At 44.2% G+C, this 18,552-nt stretch overlaps 1 protein-coding gene across 4 annotated transcripts; it reads left to right on the forward strand.

The window, feature by feature from the left end:
• The first annotated feature begins 1,207 nt into the window (after positions 1 to 1,207).
• LOC126998623 (uncharacterized) lies at positions 1,208 to 18,468 on the forward strand. Of its 4 annotated transcripts, XM_050860557.1 has the most exons (10): positions 1,208 to 1,269; positions 7,035 to 7,128; positions 8,761 to 8,979; positions 11,005 to 11,086; positions 13,244 to 13,418; positions 13,760 to 14,692; positions 14,795 to 15,146; positions 15,305 to 15,519; positions 15,675 to 15,902; positions 16,736 to 18,468. In XM_050860557.1, the coding sequence occupies exons 2-10, from the start codon at positions 7,062 to 7,064 to the stop codon at positions 17,069 to 17,071; spliced, it is 2,607 nt and encodes an 868-aa protein (XP_050716514.1). In that variant the 5' UTR covers positions 1,208 to 1,269; positions 7,035 to 7,061; the 3' UTR covers positions 17,072 to 18,468. The 4 variants fall into 4 exon arrangements, 2 of the variants coding, with proteins under 2 accessions (XP_050716514.1, XP_050716513.1); XR_007752950.1 differs by having other exon boundaries at positions 13,760 to 15,146; positions 15,675 to 16,309; positions 16,457 to 16,878; XR_007752951.1 differs by having other exon boundaries at positions 13,760 to 15,146; positions 15,675 to 16,309; positions 16,550 to 16,878.
• Positions 18,469 to 18,552: the final 84 nt, after the last annotated feature.

Genomic DNA, 18,552 nt, shown 5'->3' on the forward strand with positions numbered 1-18,552 from the left:
GTAAGAAAATGCTCCGTATAAGGGTTAGATCAAAATTACTCAAGCTTCGACTCTGTTTGAATTCCTATGTATGTCTTTCCTTGGCTTCATCCTGTATTCTTCTACACTTTACTTAGCATATCACGGTATTACTGAGACATGCGTGAAACAACAGACGATAGACGTATTAGACAACAGACGAAATAGATGAGTCTTCTTAGCGACTGGCGGGAGTGTCTGGTCTAGGGGGAAGCTTTGCATAAGGACACTTCTTGCTTCGGAAAGGCTAATATTACACACCTGAAGAACGCTACACACCTGCGGAACATTACACACCTGCAGAACATTACACACCTGCAGAGCACTACACACCTGCAGAACATTACACACCTGCAGAACATTACACACCTGCAGAGCACTACACACCTGCAGAACATTACACACCTGCAGAACATTACACACCTGCAGAACATTACACACCTAAGGAACCTGGTCAATCATCCCTTCTCGAGCTTCCTTCTTTTCGTGTCTTCCTAAACGTCAAGTGTCTACAGCCCATAATACAACACTTTTTTTTACGGTAAAGACAAAACAAAGACTGAGTATAAAATGATAATCGCCGAACTGCTTGTCCTGTTGAAAGAGACCAGAGGAAGATTACAGGTTATTATCAATTTAGGTTCGAGATGCGTCTTGATTCCCCTCTCTAGAAAAAAAAAAGGTCTGAAGAGTAGGCTTAAATGAGAGTGAAGGCGTCGGTAAAGACACAACAAATACTGAATAAAAAATACTGATCGCTAACCTGCCTGTCCTGTAAAGAGAGACCAGAGGAAGATCACGGGATATTATCAAATTAGGTTCCAGCGTCTGAAGAGAAGGCTTAAATGACAAGTGAAGTGGTGCAAACTGGCTCTCTCTCTCCCTCGAATAAAGAAGCACCGTTAAATAGCAGCACGTCCATCTAAATTCTAAAGTGCGGAAGGTAATGAAGAGTTGCCTCAAGCCTAACGAAACGGTGCCACGGGAAACAAAACCTTCTCGCCTTCAGGGGGTTTCTTTTATCCACCTAGCAGTCAATATAACACAACTCAAATAACAGAGGAGATGAGCACAAAGGGGGTATTTAGAGCGGCAGGTAGGCATCAAACCATCAAGGGGCGGCACGAGGGAATCAATGGGTGGTGACTGGTGAGGCGCCTAGTGACTCGTGTCTCGGCACAGTGCTGCGGTGGCGGTGGCGGAGCGAGGACGTGACACAGCGTTCAGCGTCCTGCACCGTGAGTCTGCCAGGTAACTTCAATGTAGGAAAGATGGAGTCTTCTGATGAGTCGTTGAGCGAGATTTTTTTTACGGGACTCACTTTTCAGTTTTCATATCAGTTCACTGTTGGGAGTTGTTAGATTTTGAACGATGGAGTTAATGAAAAAGAGACCGACCACGAAATTGCCTTTTTCATATATAGAGTATGTGCAGTAGCTATTCGACCACACAGGCTTCCAGAACTTACTTAGTGTATAGAAAGTCTTAAGAGAGTTTGTGAGTATCAAAATGGAAACACACATGCAAATAGTATAAATATTTTGCCTCACGAAAAATTCAAAACGATCCACTTTGAACCTGCCCTCTCCTTGGATCACAGACTCCCGCCGCCACGCCTCCACGCGGCGCCTGGAATACCGTCGACTTTGCCGCTCGGATGCACTGGCAGAATCTTGTATTTTGTGCATTCCATAAAAGCATCGGCTTAGAATATAAGTGAACAAGTTTACTAAATATCTTAAGTTCATCTTCGTTATTTAAATTTTTCATTTCCTACTTTCAATGTCATAATTTCCGAGGGGCGGCGACCTCTCCTCCCAGTCAGTCCCTCCGCATCGCTCCAAAAGAAGTTCGCCTTCGTATCCAATCAGAAGGCCGCGGCAGACGCTGAAAGCCTCGCTGATTGGCTTAGGCGAGGCCAAAGCGAGCTGTTTCCTTATTAAGGTGTTCACAGGAGCCCCGCAGCCCCGCCACCACCGATTGTGTGCCGCTGCATGGGGCGTGCGAGGAAGGGGTCGGGTTTGGAGGTGAACAGTTTGCGACACGCTTTAGATTATACAGGCGCTGTGTCTAATTTTGATCCCTGGAATATTTCACCAGAAGCCAGTTTAGTTATGGGTCACTTTAGTCATTAATACAAAAACGATACTTTTTTTTCTAACATTTTTATTCGATCTAAACTGATAACATTATTTTATTCATACATACTTTACAATTTTAGATTTTCTGATGCGCTGATCTGAGAGATTTACACAAATGCTTATCGACGCACAAAGATGTTGATTACTCTTGAAAGATAATTGCACAACTTTATCTGCATTTTCGTTTCTTCAATGTATCTTATGCTGTGGTCAAACTAGATTAATACGCATCACATCGCTTCTTTTTTCCATCTCCGATTCATATGTTCGAACTTTCGGGCAAGGTGCTCGCCAAATATTTTCCCTCCAACATAACAGAACCAATGAAGACACCTTGAAGACTGGCGTTATTTTCAATGTCAATGCCTCGGCTTCTGCAGCGATAAAGTTACCGTGTCTGTTAACTGAAAATGCATGTCTATATTCTGCACACATACACAGTTAAGAAAAAGAGGGGAGGCGATACAGTAACGGCAACAACCCCTTATTATTACATCAAGGGAGGCAGCTCTAGGGCAAGAAAAAAAAAACATTGCCCCTCTACACTCCCCTCTCCCCGTTCCGCCTGCAAACTTAAGTATATAGTAACACACCATAACGTTGAGTGTCATCGAAGCACCTCGCTCGATGAGTAATTACGAGAGCAAGGCAAACAAACAATTACATGAACTCTTAACATCAAGTAGCTACCACTCGTGACTTTAAAGATGACAGACTTCTCGTTAATATAAAAAAGCTAAGGCGCCTGGAAGCTCACACACACACACAAAAAACGATGAGAATATAACATTAGCAGCATCACAAAGGTCTTGGCTAAAAGCAGGTGCGAAAAAATGAAGGAAGAGGCCTAAGGGTTTGCTGCTTTGAGTGGAAATAGCAACGAGAGACACAGGGAAAGGTCAAAGAATCACAGCGTTGGTAGTCAGTCACGTGTTGCAGCAGGGCGAAGATTTTATATTATGTGTATGATAAAAAAAAAACATCTTATTTCCACCAGAGCAACTTTCAGGCTAACTTCTTTGGAAACACTTCACTACAATGCATAAGCCAACTGATATTTATGCTTTTAATATATTGTCTCGCAGTTTTCGGACCAATATCCTAATCGCTGTTCACTCACGCACATTTTTAAGACACTTATTAATACCAGAGCAACTTTCAGGCTAACTTCTTTGGAAACACTTCACTACAATGCATAAGCCACTGATATTTATGCTTTTAATCTATTGTCTCGCAGTTTTCAGACCAATATCCTAATCGCTCTTCACTCACGCACATTTTTAAGACAGTTATTAACACCACAGCAACTTTCAGGCGAACTTCTTTGAAAACACTTCACTACAGTGCATAAGCCAGCCGATATCAATGATTTTAATCTATTATCTCTCAGTTTTCAGACCAATATCCTAATCGCTGTTCCCCCACGTCGCTCCGCGCGAGTTCGATCTTAAAGTGGATGTGAAATAACCAATTCTCGCCTTCAGTGTGCATAAGGTTCAATTATGTCTTTTAAAACAGTCACCAGATACGATACTGTAGAGTCTTTTTGTGTCTCTTTGTTATTATCGCCTAAATTACCTAACGATGCAGAGTGCGAGAAATCAGAAGAATATTCCTCTCCACAAGCATGGAAACGGACGCACTACCTCTCCGTGAATATCTATCTCTAACTAAAATACCTAACTAAATTACCTAACTTAATTACCAAACTTAATTACCTTACTAAATTACCTGACTAAATTACCTAACTAACTAAATTACCTGACTAAATAACCTAACTAAATTACCTAACTTAATTACCAAACTTAATTACCTTACTAAATTACCTGACTAAATTACCTAACTAACTAAATTACCTGACTAAATAACCTAACTAAATTACCTAACTTAATTACCAAACTTAATTATCTTACTAAATTACCTGACAAAATTACCTAACTAACTAAATTACCTGACTAAATAACCTAACTAAACTACCTAACTTAATTACCAAACTTAATTAACTTACTAAATTACCTGACAAAATTACCTAACTAACTAAATTACCTGACTAAATAACCTAACTAAATTACCTAACTTAATTACCAAACTTAATTATCTTACTAAATTACCTGACAAAATTACCTAACTAACTAAATTACCTGACTAAATAACCTAACAAAATTACCTAACGATTCAGAGTGGGAGAAAAACAGGAGAATATTACCCTCCAGAAGCAAGCGTGAGAACGGAAGCACAATACCTCTCCATGAATATCTATCTCTACCGTCACACTCAATTCCTGTTAGGGGAGACATCACGTAACCAATCCTCCTAGACATGCGATGGACATAAAAAGACTACGAGGCGTGAATACTGGAGGAAACCTTATAACCTCTCTTTTGGCTACTCTTTACTTTTTACTACTGTAGGAGCGGCGAGTATCGGACTTTCTTTTTGGACTCTTTTGTTGCCCTTGAGCCGCACCCTTTGATGTAAAAAAAAAGCCAAAATGAGTAAGTAGGAGTGACAAGACACCTATACCTCGCCATACCAAAGTGACCTCTCTTCTTGCCACTCTTTACTATTCTCTTTTATAGGAGCGGTGATTATCAGGCTTTTTTTGTTGTTGTTTATTCCATTTTTGCCCTTTGGTTGCTTCCTTCCTTTGCTGTAAAAATTAACGAAGGGTCTGATATATGTCTGAAGAAGTTTGCTAACGGTAAGGCAAGCAGGCTCAAAACATAATACCCTTAACAATTGCACACTAAGTAATATAAATCCATGTCACTCCAGCTGAAGAAATATTACCATCGAGAAATTAAGCATTCAAAGTGTAGGAAAAAAATAATACCCTCAAGCACTACTCTCTAAGCACTATTCTTCAGTACCCCTTAAATATTACCATCGAGAAATTAAGCATTCGTTGTGTAGGAAAAAAATAATACCCTCAAGCACTACTCTCTAAGCACTATTCTTCAGTACCCCTTAAATATTACCATCGAGAAATTAAGCATTCAAAGTGTAGGAAAAAAATAATACCCTCAATCACTACTCTCTAAGCACTATTCTTCAGTACCCCTTAAATATTACCATCGAGAAATTAAGCATTCGTTGTGTAGGAAAAATATAATACCCTCAAGCACTACTCTCTATGCACTATTCTTCAGTACCCCTTTAATCCTCACGTCCTTTCCATATCCTTTCCTTCCATTAAATTTTGCTGTCCCGTTCTTCTCTCGCTCTGTTTTCCTTCCTCTTCCACGCTTGCTGTTCTCCTCTCCTTCTCTCCGTTGCATGTTGCCACTCTCGTCCTTATAGGTATAGTAATGAAATACGTCCCTGCATCTGAGGAAAGGGTCTTGGGTGTGTTTGTGGAGTCTATTCCTCTTGTACAGACACCATAATGGAAGATGGTAAGACAGGCGAACCTTTTCAATCCATTCATTTATTTTTCTCTTTCTCACGGTCATGGAGAGAATTATATTATTGACCTTGGCTACTAAATCATTTGTTCCTTTCTTGTGTCGCTTTAATGCGAGAGATTTATCGGTTTTTATATCCTTCTAAATGTCTGAATGTCTTCCTAAGTGTTTTCTAAATGTTCATCGTGAATGCGTTTGAGTCATTACACCTTTGAACTCCATACCCATTATTCTTCTTTAATGACACACACACACACATACACACACACACACACACTGGGATGACACACGTTACCGCTCAATAAGTGATGATAAGAGAGGGGGAGGTAGGCAGTCAGGCATATCAAGGAAGGATGGGTCACTGTGTACCTCCCTAACTTCGCCCCTCACGAACCCCTTCCCTTCGCACCGTCAGTATGGAGTAACAGAAATGCAACCCTGTATTTTGCCCCCCACCTACGAAGATATAGTAACCCCCACATCTCGAAGACATAGTAACAGAAACATGACCCAATACTTCGCCCCCCTTGACACCTTGAGCAACACAACCCCTTTTTTCACCCCCCACTCCACTCCCCCCCCCCCCCTCTGTTCCGGCCACACCTCGAAGATATAGTAACAAACACAACCAATGACTTCGCCCCCCACCCCCCATCTTCCCTTCGCACCTTGAGGATATAGTAACGGGAACACAACCAGTTTTTGTTTTTGTTTTTAATCAAGGGTATAGTAAGAACAGGAAGAGGGTTAGTGCTCATCCCTCCTCCCAAAGTCATGATTAAATGCCGAATCGTTGTGTTGCATTTCCTCTTTATCAACCCTCCTCCCAGAGTCATAATTAAAATGCTGAATCGCTTTTTTTTTCCTCTTTCTAACACGCAAGCAAAAAGGAAGAACGCAATAACTTTTAAAATAATCCTTCAAGACTATACTGTTTAAACCAATAGAACCTTAAATAAAAGAACTCATGGTTATAACGCCTCCTGAGCATATAAACAACGATATAGAAAAGAAAAAAAATCCTCCCGAAATTGACCTCTCTTTGGGCCACTCACGTATACTACTCGTTTTTATATATAGGAACAGTGATTAGCGGGTTATTCTTTTTCCTCTCATTTATATTTTCCCCTTGAGATATTTCCTTAACACATTACTACACGAGGCAGCCAACTATGCAAAGAACACAATGAATGGATGGACACACACAATTACCAAATACGGTTACGCAGATGAAAGACGTAACCGCACCATGACGACACACTAATTGCCTCCCTGTACCGGCTTATTGACTGATTCATTGACTAGCTCGTTCTTTTCTATAGGGCAGGAGTGTATACGGCTACGGGGGGGGGGGGGGGGGGGCGGTGAGAACGTTAACACCAGCTACCTACATACAGACACCCACAACGCCCTCACTGGATAGCCCTATGCAAAAGTAATTAATGACTGGGGTTTTCGTAACGGCATATAGGCGCTGAGACTCCCTACTCCTACTACCATGAGGCTATTGCTGATGTGGCTGATGACGATGACTCTCCTGCTGTTGTTGCTGGTGATGTTTTGGGGTGAGTTACCATGAAGCGTGAGACTCGGATTTGGTTGCACTCCACAGCACCCACATCGTAGCGCACACACACACTCGCACACACACACACACACACACACACACACACACACACACACACACACACGACACTGACCTCTCTTTTGGCCACTCTACTAAACTCTCTTTTTTTATATATATATATTAACAGTGATTAGCAGTATTTTTTCTTTTCCTTTTTTTTTTTTTTTTTGCCCTTGAGCTGCTTTCTTTACTGTACACACACACACACACACACACACACACACACACACACACACACACACACACACACACACACACACACACATTAAGGTCTACAGTGCTTAAGAACACATTTTCTTTGTATTTCTGAACACATAAGTACATAAGTATGATGCATGGCTTGCGTGTGCTTTACCGAACACACGCACACCATATCAACGAATAAGCTAAGAGGTTGCAAATGGATAAGTCTTTGTTCTCGTTTAGTAATCACAAGACGCCCATGCACCACCACGCCACGCTCCTGTCAAACGAATCTCACTACCATCATGTGTTTATGTATTGATTGATCTAAATAAAGGGAACAGATTGCTGGGAGCGCCTGGAAACACACCTAACAGCAGCCCCTAGACGTAAATAAACACCGATGGCCTTGAGAATACGTTTTTGAGACGTTTTATACTACCATTATCTTTTGCATGTATTGATTGATCTAAATGAAGGAAACAGATTGCTGGGAGCGCATGGAAACACACCCAATAGCAGCCCCAAGACGTAAACACCGATGGCCTTGAGAATACGTTTTTGAGACGTTTTATAGTGCCATTATTTTTTTGCATGTATTGATTGATCTAAATGAAGGGAACAGATTGCTGGGAGCGCATGGAAACACACCCAACAGTAGCCCCAAGACGTAAATATAAAAAAAAGCTTTGAGGATGCATTTCTGTGACGTCTTATACTTTCCATTATTTCTTTTTTGTATTGACTGATCCAAATGAAAGGAACAGATTGGAAGCTTCAGCCTGCAAGTATAGCCAACAGCAGCCCTTAACCCGGTAGCTGTGGGGATCATGCTTCTTAATTAAAGGCCCCTCAAAGCGAATTAATGAGAAAAAAATTATCACTTACACACACCATTTCATAATATATATCAATGCATTTGTGATCAGTTTATGCATCATCTATTTTGGGGGGTCTTTATCATTACAAAAATTTGGCCCGTCGCTGCTACACGGTAAAGCCACAAATTTGTCCCGTCGCTGCTACACGGTAAAGCCACAAATTTGGCCCGTCGCTGCTAATTTGGCCCGTCGCTCCCGTCGCTGCTACACGGTAAAGACACAAATTTGGCCCGTCGCTGCTACACGGTAAAGACACAAATTTGGCCCGTCGCTGCTACCGGGTTAAACGGGAAAATATACACCGACTGGCTCTGAGAATGTTGTGACGTTATATACTGTCACTGTTTTTTTTTTAATGTATTGGTTGATATAACTGAAGGGAACAACAGATTAGGAGCGCCTGCAATCACCCAACAGCCGCCTCTAAGCGTAAATAAACACCGAACTGGCTCTGAGGATGCGATTTTGTGACGTTTTCTACTTTCCATCTCATTCCGGGACGTCAGAAGGCCGGGTGGTGGAGGGCGTGTTAGTGCTGAGGTTTCAAGAGGACGGCGTGGCCATCCCCGACTCCGTGGCCATGTACGAAGGACCGCTACCTCGTGACCGGGGTCTCTTCTCCCTCACCCTCTGCGCCAGGTTCCAGATTTTCTTCCTCCACACCCGCTCCGTCTTCTTCCAGCTGCATGACACCCAACTCAAGCTGGAGAATATGCTGCTGGGAGGTGCGTGTGTGTGGAGGGGGTGGGGGGTTGTATGTCGGGGGGGGAGGGGGAGGGGGGGATTGCGTATATGTCAGAGGGAGCAGGGTTGCGTATATGTGTGTGGGGGGGGAGGTTGTATGTCAGGGGGGGGGGGGGTATGTCGGGAGAGGTTGTATGTCGAGGGGGAGGGGTTGTGGGTAGGACTGTGCGGGGGACTGTGTGTGTGTGTTTGAGAGAGAGAGAGAGAGAGAGAGAGAGAGAGAGAGAGAGAGAGAGAGAGAGAGAGAGAGAGAGAGAGAGAGAGAGAGAGAGAGAGAGAGAGAGAGAGAGAGAGAGAGAGAGAGAGAGAGAGAGAGAGAGAGAGAGAGAGAGAGAGAGAGAGAGAGAATTCAAATCTCTACATTATTAATAGAAGAGTTGAGGCAGATCGAATCAAGACCAAACAGCTAACAGTGACATTCTTGGCGAGTTATTTACTAAGAATCCGCGTATTTCCTTAACCACCGTAAAGGGAATGTAACTTGAAACCACTTCACAACAACCGTCAACGCAGCCTACATAAGTGATTCACAGAGGGGGGAAGGGAGGCGATCTTCTTATACTCAACACGCGCAGGACCTCGATTCGGCACATACACGACACCAAGACCTCAAATTTATCAAGTCAAAGGATAAAGGTCAGAGAAAGTCGACGTTTTATGGCGCCTAATCTCGTTGGTAGCATCCAGCCGTGTCTCGCTTAGGAAGTCACGAAGCACAGCACCACCGCTCTTGGCCTCTCTTCTATACGCCCGAGTGTTGTTCCTGTCACACGAACTCCAAATATTTCTCCCAAACGCTCACACGGGAATCAGCAGGAGAGAGACTTCGATTATTTACACACTTACGATTTATAGGCAACTCCGATTTCACGTTAGAGGCCTAGTGGATGGCAGAGGAAGGAAGGAGGAAGAAAAAGAGGAGGAGGAGGAGGTGAAGATGGTAAAGAAGGGAAGAATTAAATGAAGATAGATGCAGAAGTGGAATGGGAAAGAAAGAAGATGGAAATGTAGGCAGAGAAGAAAGTGAAAAAGGAAGAGGGAAGAAGGGAATGAAGGCAGATGGAGAAGTCGTAAGGGAAAGGAAGAAGAAAGAAACGGAGGCGGAGGAGGTGAAAAAGAGGGAAGAAGGGAAAGCGTCTGAGGGTAGATGCATTAGCAGAAATAAAAATGAGGAGTTGAGTAGGAAGCATGGACGACGAGGCATTACGGAAATACGAAAGGAGGAAGAAGAGAGGGGAAAGTAGGTGAGAGAGAAGAGGGAAGAGGGAAAGAAAAGGAGGAGAAAGAGGATTAGTAGTCGAGGTGCGTGCGTGCCTTAAGTATTGGATATCTGTGTTCCGCCCCAGTAATGGCGTGTAGAGCGGGTCTTGGAATGCAATGTAATGCTGTATTTATATCGCCAGTGGTCCTCTATTGACAGACTACCCAAACCGAGTGTTGTTACGCTTGTGTGTGTAATTCACCATTCACAAGCTGGACTCGTCATCGCCAGCAAGTCCCTTCCCGATTTGAGCAAATATCATCATAGTCGATTTCTGAGTATACTACTGGGACCTTCAGACACAAATACCCCATTACCCTTGCCTGGCAGCGCAGAGCTTTAACCACTGAGCTATCGGAACGGTGTGTGTGTGTGTGTGTGTGTGTGTGTGTGTGTGTGTGTGTGTGTGTGTGTGTGTGTGTGTGTGTGTGTGTGTGTGTGTGTGTGTGTGTGTGTGGTGGGGGGGGAGGGGGAAAAGGTAAAACGTGGTCAAGTTACTACAAAGACGTGTAAGAGGAGACAGGTCGGTTTTTAGCACTCCGATTTAAGAATATCACAAAGGCAATAAAATCAAGCTGAATTAGACACGCAAACTGACTTTCAACCTTCAGACGGTGCACGAAAAAGGGGAAAAATGTCCTTGGGAGGGTTAGTGTGTGTGTGTGTGTGTGTGTGTGTGTGTGTGTGTGTGTGTGTGTGTGTGTGTGTGTGTGTGTGTCAATCCTTCCCCCCCTCCCCCCGACAGAGGTGCTGGTGGAGAGGGTGCGATTCGTCATGAACAACGCGTGGAACTACCAGCTGCTGAAGAAGGAGCTGTGGGCGTTCAGGTGAGGCCCCCCATACTCCCCTTGGCTCGGCTTACAGATCACGCCCTTGCACTTCCCGGATTCCACAACCTAAGAAAACACAGTCATCCCACTTGAACTTGACCTCTCTTTGGCCACTCTTCCCTACTTCTTTACATGGGCAGTGCTTAGCGGACAATTTTTGTTTTCATATTTTTTTACTGCTTACTAAAACTTTCGGTTCTAATTCTGAAGCAAACTCGCGCATGACGTTATAGAGACAGAGACAAACACAAGCTGACATAGACACAGATATAGAGGCAAGCACATATAGACTGGCACGGACATAGCTAGACAGAGAGACACAAATACAAATATAGATAAAGACATAGACAGATAGTAATTGACTGATTCGCTGATAATTATTTGATGTACTGCCTACTTAATCATATAGGTGACTGACTGGGTGATAGATAATACAGTTTAGTAAGCAAAGGGAGTAAAATTATAGAGTACAGATTTATAAAAAGTAAGGAGAGGCATGTATTTTTTTGTACACTAAAGGAAGCAGCTCTGGGACTCACACACACACAAAAAAAAATAAGAGAAAAAAAGCCCCCTAATCACTGCCCCTATAAAAATTAAAAGAAGAGTTCTCAAGAGTGCCCAAAAGAGAGGTTAATAAGTATAAGTAAAATCATCATATATCTAATTTTCTGGGACTCACACGACCGTACCTTATTCACCTAACACATTTCCTACCACCAAACACGTCCCTTCACAGCCATGTAACGGGACTATAACCGTAACCCCTCATCATGTCACTCGCCACCTATGATTATTCACCACTCCCATCTAATATAAATACCTCCGTAACTTTCCTTGTCATGAAATAATACCGTACACACTCGCCTCGGCAACCATATATAGAGACTGTCCTACTTACTAACCAGTCATACTAGGAGCGTCTTGCCTTTCGTGACCCTCAGTACTGATATTCAAAAGCCAGTGACCACAGCCATAGGATTTATGATAGTTTTATTATAGTTTAGGGTTGACTTAGTGCTTACGTTGCGGTCATATATGTTGGATGGTTTTCACTATATCTATGTCATCGTCTCGTCTCCTCTGAACCTTCTCATGCGTCCAGTAGGTTTTGGTTTTACATGTTAGTTGTTTTTCACGAGTATTGTATGATTGCTTCCTCTCCTTCAACCTTGAGTTAGCAGATTATCGTACTCAGCGCATTGTGATTTGTTTTTTTACCCATAGCTATCACAATAAGCATCAATAATTATAGGTTTGAATAATAATTAACTCAATATCGTAGTTTGTGCGTGTGCGACAATTTTGGCTCTGGAAAGTTTATAAATATGATGTTCTGAGTACGAGAATCCGGCCATGTAGCTTCAACCTTATCATGCTTTAATAACCTTTTAATTTCTTCCCCTCTAGCATTGTCACCTTAGCGTGCCTGCGTTTTCGTGTCTCTCCTTAGGTCGCTTTACCTCACACATCCAAGGTAGTCGATAGTGCAAGTTATTTAGAAAGTCACTAACCCCTTCTTCTACAGCGCTACATTGACCCTTTTAGCATAACACCGATCATCTAAATAAAAAAGAAAGCTCACAGCAGTTGTTTCGAGGCGAAGGAGTGAGTCCAAATAGCATTGTTTCTTGACTTTGCGTCGTGCACACAAATAAAGTTCTCATGTACCTTGTGAGAGTCACGCAATCTCCCTTAGCCCAACATCTTATTGTCCCGGAATGGCTTAAGTGGCTGGCGAAGTATTCTGAATTATGTAGTTACTCAGAGGATCAGCTACTCAAACTTTTCACCCACAACGCATGAAAGTATAGTGTCGTGTGGATAACATTGCGGGAAAACCCTCAGATTATTTTTCTTTATCACACTTGTCAGGGATGATATATATAAAACGTTCCTCAACTTGTGCTGCAATGCCTCAATATTCGGAAACCAGGTCCCAAGTCACGTGAGGACATAAGGCAATATATCAATTAAGCATGAGCACACAGAGGTACTTATCTGAAGTTCGGTAAGCTACGAGGAGAAATGTGTAGTCAAATAGTTTGTGAACAATTTGTAACAGCGTTAAGTCAGTTGGACGGCGGATAATGCATGTATTTGCTTACTCATAAATCTCATAACTTTCGTCCTGGACCTCTCCGTTGTTCCAAGATGGCACCACCTGTGCTTCACCTACGACCACCCCAAGAACCTGATCAGCACCTTCCTGGACGGGGAGCTGAACAACGTGCAGGACTTCGTATTGAAGAGTCCCGTCTACGGCAACTGGGCGCGGCTCGGACAGAACTTTGAGCCGCGGAACAGCTTCAGCGGAGATCTTACGCAGGTGAGATCGGGGCCACTTTGAACTAGAGAAGACGCAAGACACAAAATACTGCTTCCACGCTTCATACCTTAACGGAATCAAATAATGCATTTCAGTACAGTATTAGCGTGTTCCAAGGTTTTGCAGGATTTAATATGGTGATTCAAACTGAGTGACTGTCTGGCTTTTTATTATTTGACGGCTGTGGGATATGATTCCCTCACCACAGATTGCTTCCTTAGCGGTAGATTGTAGAGTGAATTGAGGCCAACTGCAACTATTCTTTTTGAGCGATTGTTTGCATTCATGTAAAAATCAATACGAGGTTGAGTAACGGATGACAGAGGACCATTTTTGACCAGGTAAACGTGTGGGATCGAGTGTTGGGCGACGACGAGATTCAAGACTTTGCAAACTGTAAGACGGACCCACAAGGCAGCTACATCTCGTGGGAGGCGGGCTGGAGCTTGAAAACTGTCTCTTCCTACAACCTGACCCTAGCGGAGTTCTGCCAACAAAAAACGGGCACGTCATACTTCTGGTTCCCGGCGGTGCGTGTCAAGACGGCCCACTATATATGCGAGGCGCTGGGGTCACAGCTGCCCTGGGCCACCTCCCTCGAAGACATCCACAATCTCCAGAACATATCAGCCGTCACCCACCCAAACCACGACAACTGTCACTACAACTTCTGGACGTCAGCCACCGACGAGCCTGAGGAGGATGTCTGGAGGCGGAGCGACGGCAAAATCTTGACAGACATCTTCTGGGCGCCGTATGAACCAAATGGTCTGCGCTATGAAAACTGCGCAGCGGTCAGCCGCTATGGGATCGCCGACATTAGCTGTGAGATGCAATCACGCTGTGCTGTGTGTACCTTCAAGAAACAGCTTAGGTTTTCTCTCTTTGGCATCTGTGAACAGGAGCTCCGCAATGTATATTTCGTTGCCTACCAGCGGTCCATCGGTAACGTGGTATTCATTGGCTACGGTAGATACCATATCCGTATAGAGGGCAACACGTGGGTGTGGGTGGACGTGGTGAATAACGTCACGATGGCCCGCATGGAGGAGGCCGACCCTTACTTTCCAATGGGACTCAGGTGGTGGAGTCTCGAGGCGCCTGTCTGTGACCAGAAGATTGGCAGACGAAGGCTGACGCTCTCCCCGTGCCCTAGAGGTCACTTCACCTGCAACGACGCTACCTGTATACCCATCCATTACCGTTGTGACCTCAAGTACGACTGTCGTGACAACAGCGATGAGTGGGACTGCAAACGAATCTCTTTCCCGAATGTAAGTACTAAGTCGCGCGTACAAGTGACACTTAACAAACACATGCACACAAGAAAAGCCGACAGTACGGGAATCATTTCATCATGCGGTACTTTATTTCAGGACTACCAATCTCACCTCCCTCCTCGCCTAAGCGGAGATGAAGACCGCAGTCTGCCCATTACTCTAGACGTCATCATGGAGACAATCGCCGTCCAGACCATCGAGATGACTATGGAGGTCGCATACGAGATCGCGATGACGTGGATTGACAACCGACTCAACTATCTCAACCTGAAGGCCAACAACAGCCTCAATAAGCTGGACATAGACGCGGTGCGGAAGCTGTGGATCCCGCAGGTCAACTTCATCAACACAGACAACATTCACCGCACGCGCATTGACGAGGATGTAGTCATGTTCATCCATCGCAGCGTGAACAAGTTTTACATGGACCCAGCTGCCCCGGCCGAGGGTACGTATGACTGTATCCGATCAGTCAACATCTTTAAGTGTAAACATGGTCCTCACGACACTTTCACACCGCTGTAGTAAGCACTGTTCAGGGAAGACTCACTAGGGCGGACTGTCATACCACCCAACCTTATGTATACACCGTGTGCTTGATTGCAGTGGAGGTGTACAGCGGCAAGGACAACACGCTCACCATCAGGAGGAAATACGGCACCGTGTATAAGTGTAACTTCGACCTGAACCTGTACCCGTTCGACGCCCAGCAGTGTGAGATGCACCTCCGGATCACCTCGGAGCTCAAGTCCTTCCTCATCTTCGAACCGAACAACTCCACCGTCCAGTACCTCTCCAACCCCTTCCTTATAGAGTACGAGGTTAGTGAGCTTGTTAGGTATTGTCGGCGTTGGTGCTGTGGAATTTATTGTATGGATTATATTAGTTTTAGCAGGAGCAGACTCTCCATAGCCAATAGGTAACTGCTTAAAATATGAGAAGGGTATCATGAACCTGAGTGCTAATGTCAATACAGGTGGGTCAAGTCAGGCTAGAACACGACAACAGCGGCCAGTTCAGCGAGGCCCGTGTGATTGTCCCCCTGACGCGGCGCTACGGTTACGCCATCCTCACCATCTACACGCCCACCCTCGTCCTCCTCGTCGTCAGCTACACCACGCTCTTCTTCAGGACGCTCATCTTTGACGTGCGCATGATGTCAGCCCTCACCGTACAGCTGGTCATCGCTACGCTATTCTCGCAGGTTAAAAAGTTGCTCTGTCTAATACTAACGCGAAGAACGTTTATCCTATAGTCTGTTCACGTTGACATTTGAAATAAGCTCCGCCCACTCCAGCCCAGACGTCACCAATAAGATTCCTCCTCTCCCAGCAACCATCAATCACATATGAGACAGAAACGGAATAATAGGTATGAGATGCTTGTGAAGTGAACGATAATATAAATAAGAAACGGGGAGAGATTCATTTCCGAGGCTAATGTGAAAAATATATCGGAGTCCTAATCAGGTCATCTCGTGTTCTTTGATAAGTTACGTATATAGTTTTATCTTCTAAGTGTCAGCGTCACTCCATAAGACATGTTATTTCAAGACGGTGGACATTTAGCTCATATTCCTTGACGTTGAGCAAAGACTTTTTTATCTTCTAGGTGTCTGCGTCACTCCATAAGACATCCTACTTCAAGACGGTGGACATTTAGCTCATATTCCTTGACGTTGAGCAGACATCCTACTTCAAGACGGTGGACATTTGGCTCATATTCTTTAACGTTGCGCAAAGATTTTTTTTCTTCTAGGTGTTTGCGTCACTCCCTAAGACATCCTACTTCAAGACGGTGGACATTTGGCTCATATTCTTTAACGTTACGCAAAGATTTTTTTTCTTCTAGGTGTTTGCGTCACTCCCTAAGACATCCTACTTCAAGACGGTGGACATTTGGCTCATATTCTTTAACGTTGCGCAAAGATTTTTTTTCTTCTAGGTGTTTGCGTCATTCCATAAGACATCCTACTTCAAGACGGTGGACATTTGGCTCATATTCTTTAACGTTACGCATTTTTTTTTTATCTTGTAGGTGTCGGCGTCACTCCCCAAGACATCCTACTTCAAGATGGTGGACATTTGGCTCATATTCTGCATCGGCATCACGTTCCTCGTCATCATCTATCACGCCCTCGTCGACAGCGTGGCCAACACCGACTCCAGCGACCCCCAGCAGAACGGCGGCATGCCCAAGGTGTGGTACGTGCGCCCCGCCGAGATGCCCGAGAAGCTGAAGGGGCCGCCCGTCCACTGGATCACCGCGCACAGACTGGTCCTCTTCACCAAGATCACGACCCCGCTGGTTTTTGCTATATTCAATCTCGGCTACTGGGGCTACATATTCTCTAATAAAATTTCTGGTTATTAATGTTCGAGTGGATTTATTGTACGTGCTGTAATATGACTCCCAATAAAAGCAATAATGAATGACACGTGAATTATTGTATTATTTATTAAGTAAGTGTTGCAAAGGATATTTTCGCTAATGTGAGCATAATGTGTGATAAGTTGAACCCTCTAGAACGGTTTTGGCGATAGCTTACTAATTTAGCGGTGATAAGTTAACTGTCCTTATTGGCGATAGGGTACGTTTTTGCGGCGATAGGATATTGGTCTCTCATTTCAACTATCCCCAGCGGCCGAAAAGGAGATCAGTCGGGTTCTAATGTGTGTGTTTTTCAGGTTCATGGCACAGAAGCAAGATCAAACTACCACCAGGGCCATCAAACTACCCTTGGAAATGCCTGAAACTCCTACGAAAATCGTCAAATATGAGCTTGAGCTATGGCCCGTTATCCGTTAGGTCAATGTGGGCTTTTTTTTTAAGATCCGAAGGGGCAAGATAGCCAACCTACTCCGCAGTTTCTTATCGCTACTACATACACAACACAGCGTAGGTCTCCACAGCAATTTCTGTACGATTATCTCACTCTACTGCTCTCATAGTCATTATCTTGCGAATGAGACTATATCCACGTGTAAATAAACCATCCTTCACCTAGAAATTAATAGTCTTGTCTCTGATATGAACTGGTGAGAGGTCTGTGATAAACAACGTGTAAATAAAGCATCCTATACCGAGAAATGAATAGTCTTGTCTCTGATATGAATTACTGAGAGGTCTAATAAACAACTCCACCACCGTAGACTTTGACCTAACTCTGCCACCACGCCTGTCCTACCAACCTGAATGCCGCCGCTGCCGTGTCCTGTGGCTGCCTCCCGGGACTTCCAACACCACCGCTGCCTTGGACACGCTCATCACTTCTCTCACTACTGACGACGCTAGATTATCACTGCCACGTACGGCCTTCGCGGGACCGGTGTGGCGTCAAGTCTCATGCCCCTGATTTGGCTTGTCCGAGCTTTGTTTACGTACACAGGATGGATAAATTTCGACGCGGTACCGTGTCTTTTGTTGACTGCTTGTCGGGATCTGTCCCACCCAAGTTTATCTGTATATATTTAAAAAGTAAATGATGACGTATGTATGTATATAACTAGGATATCAACAATCACCCTTCTTCTTTTGACCTGATTCGCCTTCCATCGCTTTTTAGGTCCTTGGTACTTCTTTACACTTACATACAGATCAGGATAGGACAAACTAAATCACGGGGACGACTTAACACCACACCGGCAACGCCACCCCCGATCCTCCACTCACCGTGACAGCAACACTACTGTGGCCTGTGGTACTGAGCAAACCCCAGGAGTGAAACACGATTCGGTGGTACGGCTCGGTTTGTGAGCGAAGCATCATTAAGAAACTACATTGTCAACCATTTGCGTTAACCTGACGCGTATCATATTAGCTGCAACGTTTGATGATAAGATAAGGATTTTAAT

The sequence above is a fragment of the Eriocheir sinensis genome, chromosome 14 (assembly GCF_024679095.1).
Source record: "Eriocheir sinensis breed Jianghai 21 chromosome 14, ASM2467909v1, whole genome shotgun sequence".
NCBI lineage: Eukaryota > Metazoa > Arthropoda > Malacostraca > Decapoda > Varunidae > Eriocheir > Eriocheir sinensis.

Bases quoted from the DNA above. Each gene is read 5' to 3' on its own strand.
- LOC126998623 (XM_050860556.1), top strand. From the start codon at position 7,062: ATGAGGCTATTGCTGATGTGGCTGATGACGATGACTCTCCTGCTGTTG. The intron at 7,129-8,760 runs GTGAGTTACCAT...CCGGGACGTCAG, and splicing joins GTTGCTGGTGATGTTTTGGG to AAGGCCGGGTGGTGGAGGGC. The intron at 8,980-11,004 runs GTGCGTGTGTGT...TCCCCCCGACAG, and splicing joins GGAGAATATGCTGCTGGGAG to AGGTGCTGGTGGAGAGGGTG.